The 13,755-nt window shown below is 35.8% G+C and overlaps 1 protein-coding gene across 1 annotated transcript in view; it reads right to left on the minus strand.

Annotated features, from left to right (window-relative positions):
• The window catches only part of LOC107560521 (dihydropyrimidinase-related protein 2-like), a 36,407-nt gene that overhangs the window by 7,467 nt on the left and 15,185 nt on the right, over positions 1-13,755 (minus strand). The window contains exons 5-13 of the mRNA XM_016244735.1: positions 13,131-13,295; positions 12,914-12,975; positions 12,013-12,093; positions 11,578-11,646; positions 11,367-11,487; positions 10,857-11,013; positions 9,319-9,460; positions 8,933-9,103; positions 6,475-6,654 (exon numbers count right to left, since the gene is read on the minus strand). Of these exons, the coding sequence (XP_016100221.1) occupies positions 6,475-6,654; positions 8,933-9,103; positions 9,319-9,460; positions 10,857-11,013; positions 11,367-11,487; positions 11,578-11,646; positions 12,013-12,093; positions 12,914-12,975; positions 13,131-13,295 (1,148 nt within the window). The remainder of the gene's footprint in view (positions 1-6,474; positions 6,655-8,932; positions 9,104-9,318; positions 9,461-10,856; positions 11,014-11,366; positions 11,488-11,577; positions 11,647-12,012; positions 12,094-12,913; positions 12,976-13,130; positions 13,296-13,755) is intronic.

Below are 13,755 nucleotides of genomic sequence, written 5' to 3' on the forward strand. Positions count from 1 at the left end.
TGCTGACCAAAAAGAACACAAAGGCTCGTCTCACATTTGCCCAAAAATATCTTGATTATCCCCAAGACTTTTGGGCAAATATTCTGTGGACTGATGAGACAAAATTGAACTTTTTGGAAGGTGTGTGTCCCGTTACATCTGGTGTAAAACCAACACAGCATTTCACAAAAAGAATATCATACCAACAGTCAAACATGGTGGTGGTAGTGTGATGGTCTGGGGCTACTTTGCAGCTTCAGGACCTGGACGACTTGCCATAACTGACGGAACCATGAAATCCTGAAGGAGAATGTCCGGCCGTCAGTTTGTGACCTCAAGCTCAAGCACACTTGGGTTATGCAGCAGGACAATGATCCCAAACACACCAGCAAGTCCACCTCTGAATGGCTCAAGAAAAACTAAATTAAGGTTTTGGAGTGGCCAAATCAAAGTCCGGACTTAAATCCAATTGAGAAGCTGTGGCATGACCAAACAGTCCATTCATGCTCGAAAACCCTCCAATGTGGCTGAATTAAAACAATTCAGCGATGTAAAAAACTCATTGCCAGCTGTGGATCGCCGGATCGGCTTTCACCGTGGACGAAGCGGAGTCCAGTCCGGGGTCGTCACATGTGGTTGCTGCAAGACTGCCGGCCGCTCCTTCGTCGAATCCGCCGGCCGTGCCGTTCTCAAGCCCACCCGCCGCCGCTCACTCAAGCCCGCCGTGTGTTTCGTTGTGAAAGCGAAACTAATTTGTTTGGCCTTCCAAAAGAGGACACGACTAGAAATCAGTGGTTAAGTTGTATTTACCACACTGTTCCAGAACAGTTCAACCCAAATATTCAGATGTGTGCAGTGCATTTTATGGAGGACTGTTTCCTGATCCTGGAAGAGTAGACTACAATGCCGGCTGTTTTGACTCACAGTCTGTAAGTATGTTTTCATTTAAAGGATTTGCCACTGATGATTCAAACACGAGTTTTGAGCAGTGTAGAGTAGCACTTGTTGTTTGTAATTTCTCCGATCACAAATGCAGACATGGTTTTATGTTTATGCGGTGCGATGCAATACGGCGCGATGAGACGGCATCACAGTATGGTAGGGGCGCATCATTTCTGTCACACACTTGAGGTATTCGGCCAATCACAAAGCACTGGATAGCTGGCAAATCACAGCACACCTCACTTTTCAGAACGATGAGCTTTGTAAAAATCGATGCCTTTCAGAAAGGCGGGGCATAGAGGAGAAACAATAATGTACAGTATGTGGAAAATAATGTATTTTTTGAACCTTAAACCGCATAAACACATTTCATTACACCAAATACACAAAATAATGTTCTTTTTAGCAACATCAATGAAATAATAAATTTCCTTTAATAAATGAAATCATTATTTCAAAACTGCATTTTGTATTTATTCGGGTTATCTTTGAGTAATATTAAAATTTGTTTGATGATCTGAATCTTTTAAGTGTGACAAATATGCCAAAAATAAAAAGAAACAGGAAGGGGGCAAAAACCTTTCCACGGCACTATTTATATATTAAATGTAATATTCTTCACTAAAACAAATAAAAAAAATACTAATAATAGCATTCTATACAAATTATGTTGTAATATTCAAAACAATCTGATAATAATACTAGTAATAATAACTGAATATGGTCACTAATAGATTGTTTATCCATAAATTTCAGATTAGAAAAGCTGATAAAATAAAGTAAGCTGAATCTATAACTCACCCTGCTGCGAGCCTTTATCCTCTTGTAGACATAGTCAGGGAAGGGTTTGCGGGTCACGTAGCGGCCGGATCCCTCGGTGGTGTGGAGGTTCCCATCCTCCAGCACAATCTTTCCCTGGCTGATGACCACCAGAGGCGCCCCACGCACCTCAATGCCCTCGAAGATGTTGTACTCCACTGCCTGGAAAACAAGAAGCAACAACATCACACTAACAACACAGAACAAGAACCTTCTACTGATTTACAAACTTTTCCAACATGTAGCATTTTAGAAGCTTCCGACGGTTATGAAGCAAGAAATCATTGCACAAACAATCCACATACTGAAGCACGATGTTCCAGTGGAAATGGAAGTGATGTTCCATGTCGGAAATCATTATTGATCCTTTCAGACAGCTATTTAAACAATATGTCAAATACAAGTTGTCAGAACCCAGACCAGTTTAGAAATACAGTGCAAAGAAAACAAGGAATGTTGGAAATGAGAGGGAGCGAATGAGGGAGGAAGTATATTAAAGTTTACAGGGTGTGTGTGTGTGCTGGCAAAAGTGTGACCACCCTTCTAAATGCTACTGGCGCTTTGCTTAAAGCAATACAGTTCGTCCCACAAGACCTAAAAACAGCATCAGAGTCTGATAATCAACACACACATGCTAACACTCCGACACCACAGTTCTGAATAAAAAAAAAAAGTTTTCTTAATCAGGACTTTTGTTTTGTTTCCCTGGAAAATTTTCTAGATATTTGTAAAACAAAATAAACAATATAAATTTACTTGAGAAGCATAATTGCGTAAATATTAAGACATAGAAGTTTCTCATGCTCACCAAGGCTGTTTATTTGATAAAAAATACTTTTGTAAAAAAAGTAATATTGTGAAATATTATAAACTATTTTCTAATTCAATTCTTTTTATTTAATAGAATTTTCAGCATCATTCCTCCAGTCTTCAGTGTCACATGATCCTTCAGAAATCATTCTAATATGCTGATTTGCCGTTCAAGAAACATTTCTTATTATTATCAATGTTGATGTGTGCAGTGCATTTTATGGAGGACTGTTTCCTGATCCTGGAAGAGTAGACTACAATGCCGGCTGTTTTGACTCACAGTCTGTAAGTATGTTTTCATTTAAAGGATTTGCCACTGATGATTCAAACACGAGTTTTGAGCAGTGTAGAGTAGCACTTGTTGTTTGTAATTTCTCCGATCACAAATGCAGACATGGTTTTATGTTTATGCGGTGCGATGCAATACGGCGCGATGAGACGGCATCACAGTATGGTAGGGGCGCATCATTTCTGTCACACACTTGAGGTATTCGGCCAATCACAAAGCACTGGATAGCTGGCAAATCACAGCACACCTCACTTTTCAGAACGATGAGCTTTGTAAAAATCGATGCCTTTCAGAAAGGCGGGGCATAGAGGAGAAACAATAATGTACAGTATGTGGAAAATAATGTATTTTTTGAACCTTAAACCGCATAAACACATTTCATTACACCAAATACACAAAATAATGTTCTTTTTAGCAACATCAATGAAATAATAAATTTCCTTTAATAAATGAAATCATTATTTCAAAACTGCATTTTGTATTTATTCGGGTTATCTTTGAGTAATATTAAAATTTGTTTGATGATCTGAATCTTTTAAGTGTGACAAATATGCCAAAAATAAAAAGAAACAGGAAGGGGGCAAAAACCTTTCCACGGCACTATTTATATATTAAATGTAATATTCTTCACTAAAACAAATAAAAAAAATACTAATAATAGCATTCTATACAAATTATGTTGTAATATTCAAAACAATCTGATAATAATACTAGTAATAATAACTGAATATGGTCACTAATAGATTGTTTATCCATAAATTTCAGATTAGAAAAGCTGATAAAATAAAGTAAGCTGAATCTATAACTCACCCTGCTGCGAGCCTTTATCCTCTTGTAGACATAGTCAGGGAAGGGTTTGCGGGTCACGTAGCGGCCGGATCCCTCGGTGGTGTGGAGGTTCCCATCCTCCAGCACAATCTTTCCCTGGCTGATGACCACCAGAGGCGCCCCACGCACCTCAATGCCCTCGAAGATGTTGTACTCCACTGCCTGGAAAACAAGAAGCAACAACATCACACTAACAACACAGAACAAGAACCTTCTACTGATTTACAAACTTTTCCAACATGTAGCATTTTAGAAGCTTCCGACGGTTATGAAGCAAGAAATCATTGCACAAACAATCCACATACTGAAGCACGATGTTCCAGTGGAAATGGAAGTGATGTTCCATGTCGGAAATCATTATTGATCCTTTCAGACAGCTATTTAAACAATATGTCAAATACAAGTTGTCAGAACCCAGACCAGTTTAGAAATACAGTGCAAAGAAAACAAGGAATGTTGGAAATGAGAGGGAGCGAATGAGGGAGGAAGTATATTAAAGTTTACAGGGTGTGTGTGTGTGCTGGCAAAAGTGTGACCACCCTTCTAAATGCTACTGGCGCTTTGCTTAAAGCAATACAGTTCGTCCCACAAGACCTAAAAACAGCATCAGAGTCTGATAATCAACACACACATGCTAACACTCCGACACCACAGTTCTGAATAAAAAAAAAAAAGTTTTCTTAATCAGGACTTTTGTTTTGTTTCCCTGGAAAATTTTCTAGATATTTGTAAAACAAAATAAACAATATAAATTTACTTGAGAAGCATAATTGCGTAAATATTAAGACATAGAAGTTTCTCATGCTCACCAAGGCTGTTTATTTGATAAAAAATACTTTTGTAAAAAAAGTAATATTGTGAAATATTATAAACTATTTTCTAATTCAATTCTTTTTATTTAATAGAATTTTCAGCATCATTCCTCCAGTCTTCAGTGTCACATGATCCTTCAGAAATCATTCTAATATGCTGATTTGCCGTTCAAGAAACATTTCTTATTATTATCAATGTTGAAAGCATTGTTTTGCTGTTGTTGCTGAATATTTTAGTGGACACAGTGATATATTCTTTTGTAACGATGTACAAATATTTACTGCCACTTTTGATCCATTTAATGCATCCTTGCTTAATAAAAGTAAAAGTTTCTTTTAAAAACTCTAAGTGACCTCACACTTTTGAACAGTAGTGTATTTTCAGTGATTATATCTTAAATAAATAAAAAAAATGTATTCATTGCAAAACCATTTTTTCTTGTCTTGGCATAATACGCTTAAAATTAAGGGGACAAAACTATTTGTATATGTGATTTAAAAAAGCCTAGATATATATTTTCCAGACATATTTAAAAAAAACAAGTATATTTTATATTATTCATTATTATACATTAAATTACTTATTGTAAATTGATTATTAATATTAAATCTAAACAGCTTAAGAAATATATGAAACTATAAATTACATATATGAATGAATTATTAATGCTATTATTAATTATAAATGTAAATAATACCTGTAATGTGTATATACAAATGATTTGTATATACATTACAGGTATTATTTACATTATTCCTTTAAGATATTTGGGGATGGTTCACCCAAAATGAAAATTCTGTCATTAATTACTCACCCTCATGTCGTTCCAAACCCGCAAGACCTCCGTTCATCTTTGTCACAAATTAAGATATTTTTGATGAAATCTGAGAGCTTTCTGACTTTGCATAGACAGCAATGCAACTGAAATGTTCAAGGTTCAGAAAGGTTGTAAGGACATTGTTAAAATAGTCCATGTGGCTTCATAAGATTAAGGGTGAACTGCTGACGTCACATGGATTATTTTAACGACGACTAGAAATCAGTGGTTAAGTTGTATTTACCACACTGTTCCAGAACAGTTCAACCCAAATATTCAGATGTGTGCAGTGCATTTTATGGAGGACTGTTTCCTGATCCTGGAAGAGTAGACTACAATGCCGGCTGTTTTGACTCACAGTCTGTAAGTATGTTTTCATTTAAAGGATTTGCCACTGATGATTCAAACACGAGTTTTGAGCAGTGTAGAGTAGCACTTGTTGTTTGTAATTTCTCCGATCACAAATGCAGACATGGTTTTATGTTTATGCGGTGCGATGCAATACGGCGCGATGAGACGGCATCACAGTATGGTAGGGGCGCATCATTTCTGTCACACACTTGAGGTATTCGGCCAATCACAAAGCACTGGATAGCTGGCAAATCACAGCACACCTCACTTTTCAGAACGATGAGCTTTGTAAAAATCGATGCCTTTCAGAAAGGCGGGGCATAGAGGAGAAACAATAATGTACAGTATGTGGAAAATAATGTATTTTTTGAACCTTAAACCGCATAAACACATTTCATTACACCAAATACACAAAATAATGTTCTTTTTAGCAACATCAATGAAATAATAAATTTCCTTTAATAAATGAAATCATTATTTCAAAACTGCATTTTGTATTTATTCGGGTTATCTTTGAGTAATATTAAAATTTGTTTGATGATCTGAATCTTTTAAGTGTGACAAATATGCCAAAAATAAAAAGAAACAGGAAGGGGGCAAAAACCTTTCCACGGCACTATTTATATATTAAATGTAATATTCTTCACTAAAACAAATAAAAAAAATACTAATAATAGCATTCTATACAAATTATGTTGTAATATTCAAAACAATCTGATAATAATACTAGTAATAATAACTGAATATGGTCACTAATAGATTGTTTATCCATAAATTTCAGATTAGAAAAGCTGATAAAATAAAGTAAGCTGAATCTATAACTCACCCTGCTGCGAGCCTTTATCCTCTTGTAGACATAGTCAGGGAAGGGTTTGCGGGTCACGTAGCGGCCGGATCCCTCGGTGGTGTGGAGGTTCCCATCCTCCAGCACAATCTTTCCCTGGCTGATGACCACCAGAGGCGCCCCACGCACCTCAATGCCCTCGAAGATGTTGTACTCCACTGCCTGGAAAACAAGAAGCAACAACATCACACTAACAACACAGAACAAGAACCTTCTACTGATTTACAAACTTTTCCAACATGTAGCATTTTAGAAGCTTCCGACGGTTATGAAGCAAGAAATCATTGCACAAACAATCCACATACTGAAGCACGATGTTCCAGTGGAAATGGAAGTGATGTTCCATGTCGGAAATCATTATTGATCCTTTCAGACAGCTATTTAAACAATATGTCAAATACAAGTTGTCAGAACCCAGACCAGTTTAGAAATACAGTGCAAAGAAAACAAGGAATGTTGGAAATGAGAGGGAGCGAATGAGGGAGGAAGTATATTAAAGTTTACAGGGTGTGTGTGTGTGCTGGCAAAAGTGTGACCACCCTTCTAAATGCTACTGGCGCTTTGCTTAAAGCAATACAGTTCGTCCCACAAGACCTAAAAACAGCATCAGAGTCTGATAATCAACACACACATGCTAACACTCCGACACCACAGTTCTGAATAAAAAAAAAAAGTTTTCTTAATCAGGACTTTTGTTTTGTTTCCCTGGAAAATTTTCTAGATATTTGTAAAACAAAATAAACAATATAAATTTACTTGAGAAGCATAATTGCGTAAATATTAAGACATAGAAGTTTCTCATGCTCACCAAGGCTGTTTATTTGATAAAAAATACTTTTGTAAAAAAAGTAATATTGTGAAATATTATAAACTATTTTCTAATTCAATTCTTTTTATTTAATAGAATTTTCAGCATCATTCCTCCAGTCTTCAGTGTCACATGATCCTTCAGAAATCATTCTAATATGCTGATTTGCCGTTCAAGAAACATTTCTTATTATTATCAATGTTGAAAGCATTGTTTTGCTGTTGTTGCTGAATATTTTAGTGGACACAGTGATATATTCTTTTGTAACGATGTACAAATATTTACTGCCACTTTTGATCCATTTAATGCATCCTTGCTTAATAAAAGTAAAAGTTTCTTTCAAAAACTCTAAGTGACCTCACACTTTTGAACAGTAGTGTATTTTCAGTGATTATATCTTAAATAAATAAAAAAAATGTATTCATTGCAAAACCATTTTTTCTTGTCTTGGCATAATACGCTTAAAATTAAGGGGACAAAACTATTTGTATATGTGATTTAAAAAAGCCTAGATATATATTTTCCAGACATATTTAAAAAAAACAAGTATATTTTATATTATTCATTATTATACATTAAATTACTTATTGTAAATTGATTATTAATATTAAATCTAAACAGCTTAAGAAATATATGAAACTATAAATTACATATATGAATGAATTATTAATGCTATTATTAATTATAAATGTAAATAATACCTGTAATGTGTATATACAAATGATTTGTATATACATTACAGGTATTATTTACATTATTCCTTTAAGATATTTGGGGATGGTTCACCCAAAATGAAAATTCTGTCATTAATTACTCACCCTCATGTCGTTCCAAACCCGCAAGACCTCCGTTCATCTTTGTCACAAATTAAGATATTTTTGATGAAATCTGAGAGCTTTCTGACTTTGCATAGACAGCAATGCAACTGAAATGTTCAAGGTTCAGAAAGGTTGTAAGGACATTGTTAAAATAGTCCATGTGGCTTCATAAGATTAAGGGTGAACTGCTGACGTCACATGGATTATTTTAACGATGTCCTTGCCTGCTTTCTGGGTCTTGAATGTGGTAGTTATATTGCTGTATATGGAGGGTCAGAAAGAAAAAATATCTTAATTTGTGTTCTGAAGATGAATGAAAGTCTTACGGGTTTAGAACAACATGAGGGTGAGTAATTAATGACAGAAGTTTTGGGTGAACCATCTCTTTAATATTTATATTGTATTAATACACTATTTACAATATTTATCTAACACACTTTTGCTTCTAAACTAATCTTTAGACATGTAGTTAAACAAAATCCACCAAACAAAAGAGCACAACTTTCGAAAAGCCAGTGTGTTATAATCTCACAAACACAAAGAGAAGACATTAAAAAAAGAGATCCTCGTGGTTATGTGTTGTGTGCACTGTTACGCCTCCAAAGCAGGAGGGAGACATCAATTACCCAGCAGAGCTGAGAATTACATCACTCGCATGAGTAACATAACCCACACCCAACATTCGGTCAGAACAACCAGAGTTCTCTGGTCAGGACTGCATACCACCTTCACAAGAACACAACTTTCCTCAATGGTAACTACACTGAGGGATGGAAATCACATAAACACCAATGAATCTTGCACACTAACTCACCAGGTTGTGGCTCTTCGCTGAGATGATCTTCGTGACATCAGGGTCCCACAGAACCAGATCGGCGTCTGAACCCACGGCGATGCGGCCCTTGCGCGGGTACAAGTTGAAGATCTTAGCGGCGTTGGTGCTGGTGACGCCCACAAACTGATTTTCGTCCATTTTTCCAGTTACCTACGAAGGAGGGGGACCACAGGGAGAGATGAGTTTGTGTCGGTTGTGTTTGTGTTCACTTGAGTGTGCTTGTCTGTTCGGCTGGGACTATTTAGACTCACATGGCCACTGACTGATTTTGTTTATATGACTGAAGGAAGTGTAGATGCTGCACCGTGGCAGCTTGTGATTAAATGTCTCCCCTTATTATTTGCATACTAGTATTTCTGCCTCACCACACATTTGTCCCAGATGATAGACATCCTTTCTTCAGTGCCGTTGGTTCCTTCAGGGATGAGGGTGAAGTCGTCTTTGCCCACAGCTCTCTGGGCGGTGTTAAAGGTGCAGTGAGCGCTTCCTGTTACCTGCAGCTCTCCACTGAAGCAAGAAGTGGGTGAGGAGATTTGAGTCTAACAATTGAGTCTATTCTACAAACATTTATATTTATCCACTTAGCGAACCCTTTTCACAAGTGTGTCCTCTTTAAATGAAATAATCTAAGAGCAAACATGTTCTAAAATCCCACTTTTTTAATTCTCACAGTTTTTGGCCCTAAAAGTGCCTCAGATTTAATAATATTAATAATAATAATACTTTCATTGTTGTTATTGTAAATAATAATAATAATAATAATGGGTATTTATTAAATTATTTAATATTATATTTTGGATATTCCATTGGATATCTGGATATTGCTATTAGTAGTAGTAGTAGTATCATAATTATTTGCACTATTAAATTGATAACATTAAATTAAATACTAAAAAATATTACGATCATATAACAATTATTAATAGAATGTATTATTATTATTATTATTGCCTTTCAATTAATACTAATACTACTACTACTACTACTACTAATAATAATAATAATTGTTATAATTAATATTGTTAATATAAATACATACAAAAATACAATAATTTTATTTTGTAGTTAATTTGCTTTGTAATAAAATACTATAATAATCATTAAATACAATTAATAATATGAATACTGTATTATATATAATAAATACAGTGTATATAATAAATATCATATGTAATAATAATAACAATATTAATGATAATGATGATAATAATAATAGTTATGTTGCTAATAAAAAACAAAACAATAATTTCATCAATCTATTTAATTAATTTAATCATTAATTCTTCACTTAGAATATTATTTTGTAATATATTTTGCGTGTTAAATTGTATACTTAATAATAATAATTGTTATAATTAATATTGCTAACAAATATACATACTAAAATACTTTTTTTGCTTCAAGTGGAATATTATTTTGTAATAAATTTATTTTGTAATAAAATACTATAATAATTATTAATATAATAATATTAATAATACACATTATATTATAAATATAATGTATGTAATAAATATCATATGTAATAATAATTGTTATATTGCTAATAAAAACAAAAACAAAACAACAATTTCTTCAATTTAATCATTAATTTTTCACTTTGTAGTTAATTTGTGATAATAATACTTTTATTATTATTTTTACTTAACACATCTTTAAAAAAATCAACTATACTGCAGACTTCAAGTCAACTCCTAAACTTAAAGTCAGCCCTTCAGTTCACTTTAAAGTCATTTGAGGTAATATGGAACATACACACATTGGCCACTTTTTTTTTTTTAATGAACCGCTCTCAGACCCCACAAATGAACCAGTTTCATTTCTTATGGTTCCCTTATTACAGGGCTCAACCACTGTAGAAAATCAAATCAGTAATGCATGCTACAAATAAACAGCATACTACCATGACAGCAGTGAGTTGAGATAGTCCGGTGTGGTGGGATCCGGACTCAAGGGTGGAGACGTGACGTAGGCGGCGGCCTTGGCCCAGTTCTTGCTCCAATAGTGCGAGCCGTCCGTACCAAGACTTGCTGTGATTGGCTCTCCATACACAACGGTGCCTAAATGGTTCAAAGATACCGAATTAGGAATAGGTATATATAATTTCACTGTAATTCCCTTGCCCTGTTTCTAGAGCCCGACCACCATGATGTCATTTCTTGCCGTCTAGCCAAGAACATCATCGAGTCATAGATGCTGTATTATTATAATTTTTTTGCAGGACTGCAATGCATCCCAGTTCATAAAACCTGCCTTGCTTGTCCAGACGTAATAATAATAATGCCTCATTTGAATGGAATTAGATCAAACCACCTCAGAACGTTCTTCCATGGTGGTAATTCAACCTTGAATGTTTCCACTAGGTTTGGATTCACTGAAGTCTCACCATATTGAAAATGGAGTTGGGTCTCACCTTTCTTCCTGGCCTGGGCGATGACATCAGCGGCACTCTTGCTCATCACTTTGGTGATGTAAAGAGGGCAGTTGGTCTGATTGGCCACTGTTACAGAGCGGTTCACTGCCTCCGCCTCCACCTAAATGAACGATAAAGCCAAATCAGCACACGTTTTCTTGGGAAAACATGGGAAAATGGACAACTTTTCCCAGAATTCCCTGCCATTCACCTCCTCTGGACGACTGAGGACATGTCCCTCTGGTCCAGTGATACCCAACTCCAAAATCCTGCACTGCTCCTGTTGAAAGAAAGACAGAAAACGAGCAGGATGGGATGATACGAGTAGCAGGAGATCGCTGAATCTTTCAATAATGATGTCATAGTCTCAATATATACTGTACATATTAAAAATGTCTTCATTACAAAGAGTTTGCTTATCTTGAGCATGATAAATACACATAACCGTTAGCCAAAAGTAATCTGCAATTAATTACATCAGCCTCACGTAGGAATATTTGCTTCGGTTTTGCTTGCCAGTATAAAGTCTGAGCGTTCGTTGTGGAGCATATGTTTTGATTTAACATCTCCAAACAGTTTATTGTTGATAGTAACTCTGAGTAATGGAGCTCAGTGCTGGACGGTGCAGCCTCTCTGAAGATCTCACCTCGGCTATGATGTCTCCGTTCTCAGCATGGACCTGAGCGATGGCCCCGAGGTCCCGGATGACACTGAACACTTCGTAGATCTGCACATAAACACAATTGAAGTCACACAAATGCTGACACTCAGAAAGCAATGGCAAATGGCGAATCATGCTTAAAACAGATGCAACGGTCACTGAATGAATGCAGGGCCGTGCACAGAAACTTTTGAGGGGCATGTGCTGAAACTGAAAAAGGGAGAAAAAAAAAACACCATCACCAAAAATAGAGCACTTCAGAGTGTAAGGGCAAAAAGGGCATGTGCTCTGCACAGGTTGAGCCCTACCTGTGCACGTGCCTGAATGAATGAATGAATGTACTTAAAAATACGATGGTGCATGTCTAAAACCATGGTAATACCATGATATTTTGTAGGTGCATAGGCAGGCAAAGTCACATTAAATCGCAAAATAAAAAATGCATAGGTAACACTTTATTTTACGGTGTCCTTGTTTTGCACGTTACATGTACTTACTATTATAATAACAATAAATTATGCACAATGTAGGTAACCCTAAGACAAACCCTAATTCTAACCCTAACCATAAAGTAAGTACATGTAGTTAATTAATATTCTTCAGTATTTAAATGTATAATTACACTGTAACAAGGACACCTTAAAATAAAGTGTAACCAAAATATATATAAAATGTAAATATTTATAAAATATATTTATTTGTATATAAATATATAAAGTATATTTAAGGACTATTCAAATATGTTGCATTATTGTTCCAAAAAACAGGCTTGATTTTCATCATTTTTATTTTTCTCTTTTTTATTTTGTGGTTAAATATGACCTGGGTGTGTTTTTGACAGGTTTCATGAGGCTAAAGTAGGTAGAACGCATGGAGGAAGCCATACCTGGGAATCAGTGAGCTGGAAAACGTCTTTGTAAGCCAAGTAGACGAGGAAAGAGTTAACGCCTGCACACAAAAGCCGGGGGATGAAATCAGAGAGGGCAATGAAGGAGTCCGTGATACATCAGTGAAATTGCAGCAGAATTCCTGAGCGATGCAGTATTCGCCAGCTCTGCTGGGCTTGTACTGTACAGCAGATACAGATGTTGACAGTGGTTTACCGTGATCTTTGACGAGTGCCTCCATCTCCTCTTGAACACCCTTGTGCCATTCGGTGATGTCCACGTGAAGAGAATAGTCACAGCACGCTTTGCTGTCCGCCCATTCCCGCCACTGATTGAAGGCTGACATCAGACTCGTCCCGGGTTCAGAAACCACATGATCAACTGTTCACACACACAAACACACACAGTGGTTAGGCAGATATTAAAGAGCTCCTACGGATTAATAAGTACCTCAAATCAGTTAATAATGCTGCTCTGAAACGAGGGCAACGGAGATGTTAAAACAGCTATTTTAAGCACACTGTCTCCATCCTGTCTGCACTGCTGTCAGGCACTGTCGATAACGTCTGCATCATAAACAATACAGGTGACTCAGCAAAACAATACAACTTTCATAACACTTAGGAAACGGCAGCATAGTTGTGAAAAGCTGCTCTAATCACAGCTTAAAGGAACAGTTCACCTAAAAATTAAAATTGGTAACCAGTCAGTTGCTGGTAGCCATTGACATCCATATTATGTAGGGCCCTATGAAATGTGTTTTATTTTTTCCCAAATTGAACAACAGGAAAATGTTTTCCTCTAATCAACTGATTTTATTAAATATATATATATATACCCC

The sequence above is a fragment of the Sinocyclocheilus grahami genome, unplaced genomic scaffold (assembly GCF_001515645.1).
Source record: "Sinocyclocheilus grahami isolate Dianchi unplaced genomic scaffold, SAMN03320097.WGS_v1.1 scaffold732.1, whole genome shotgun sequence".
Lineage (NCBI taxonomy): Eukaryota > Metazoa > Chordata > Actinopteri > Cypriniformes > Cyprinidae > Sinocyclocheilus > Sinocyclocheilus grahami.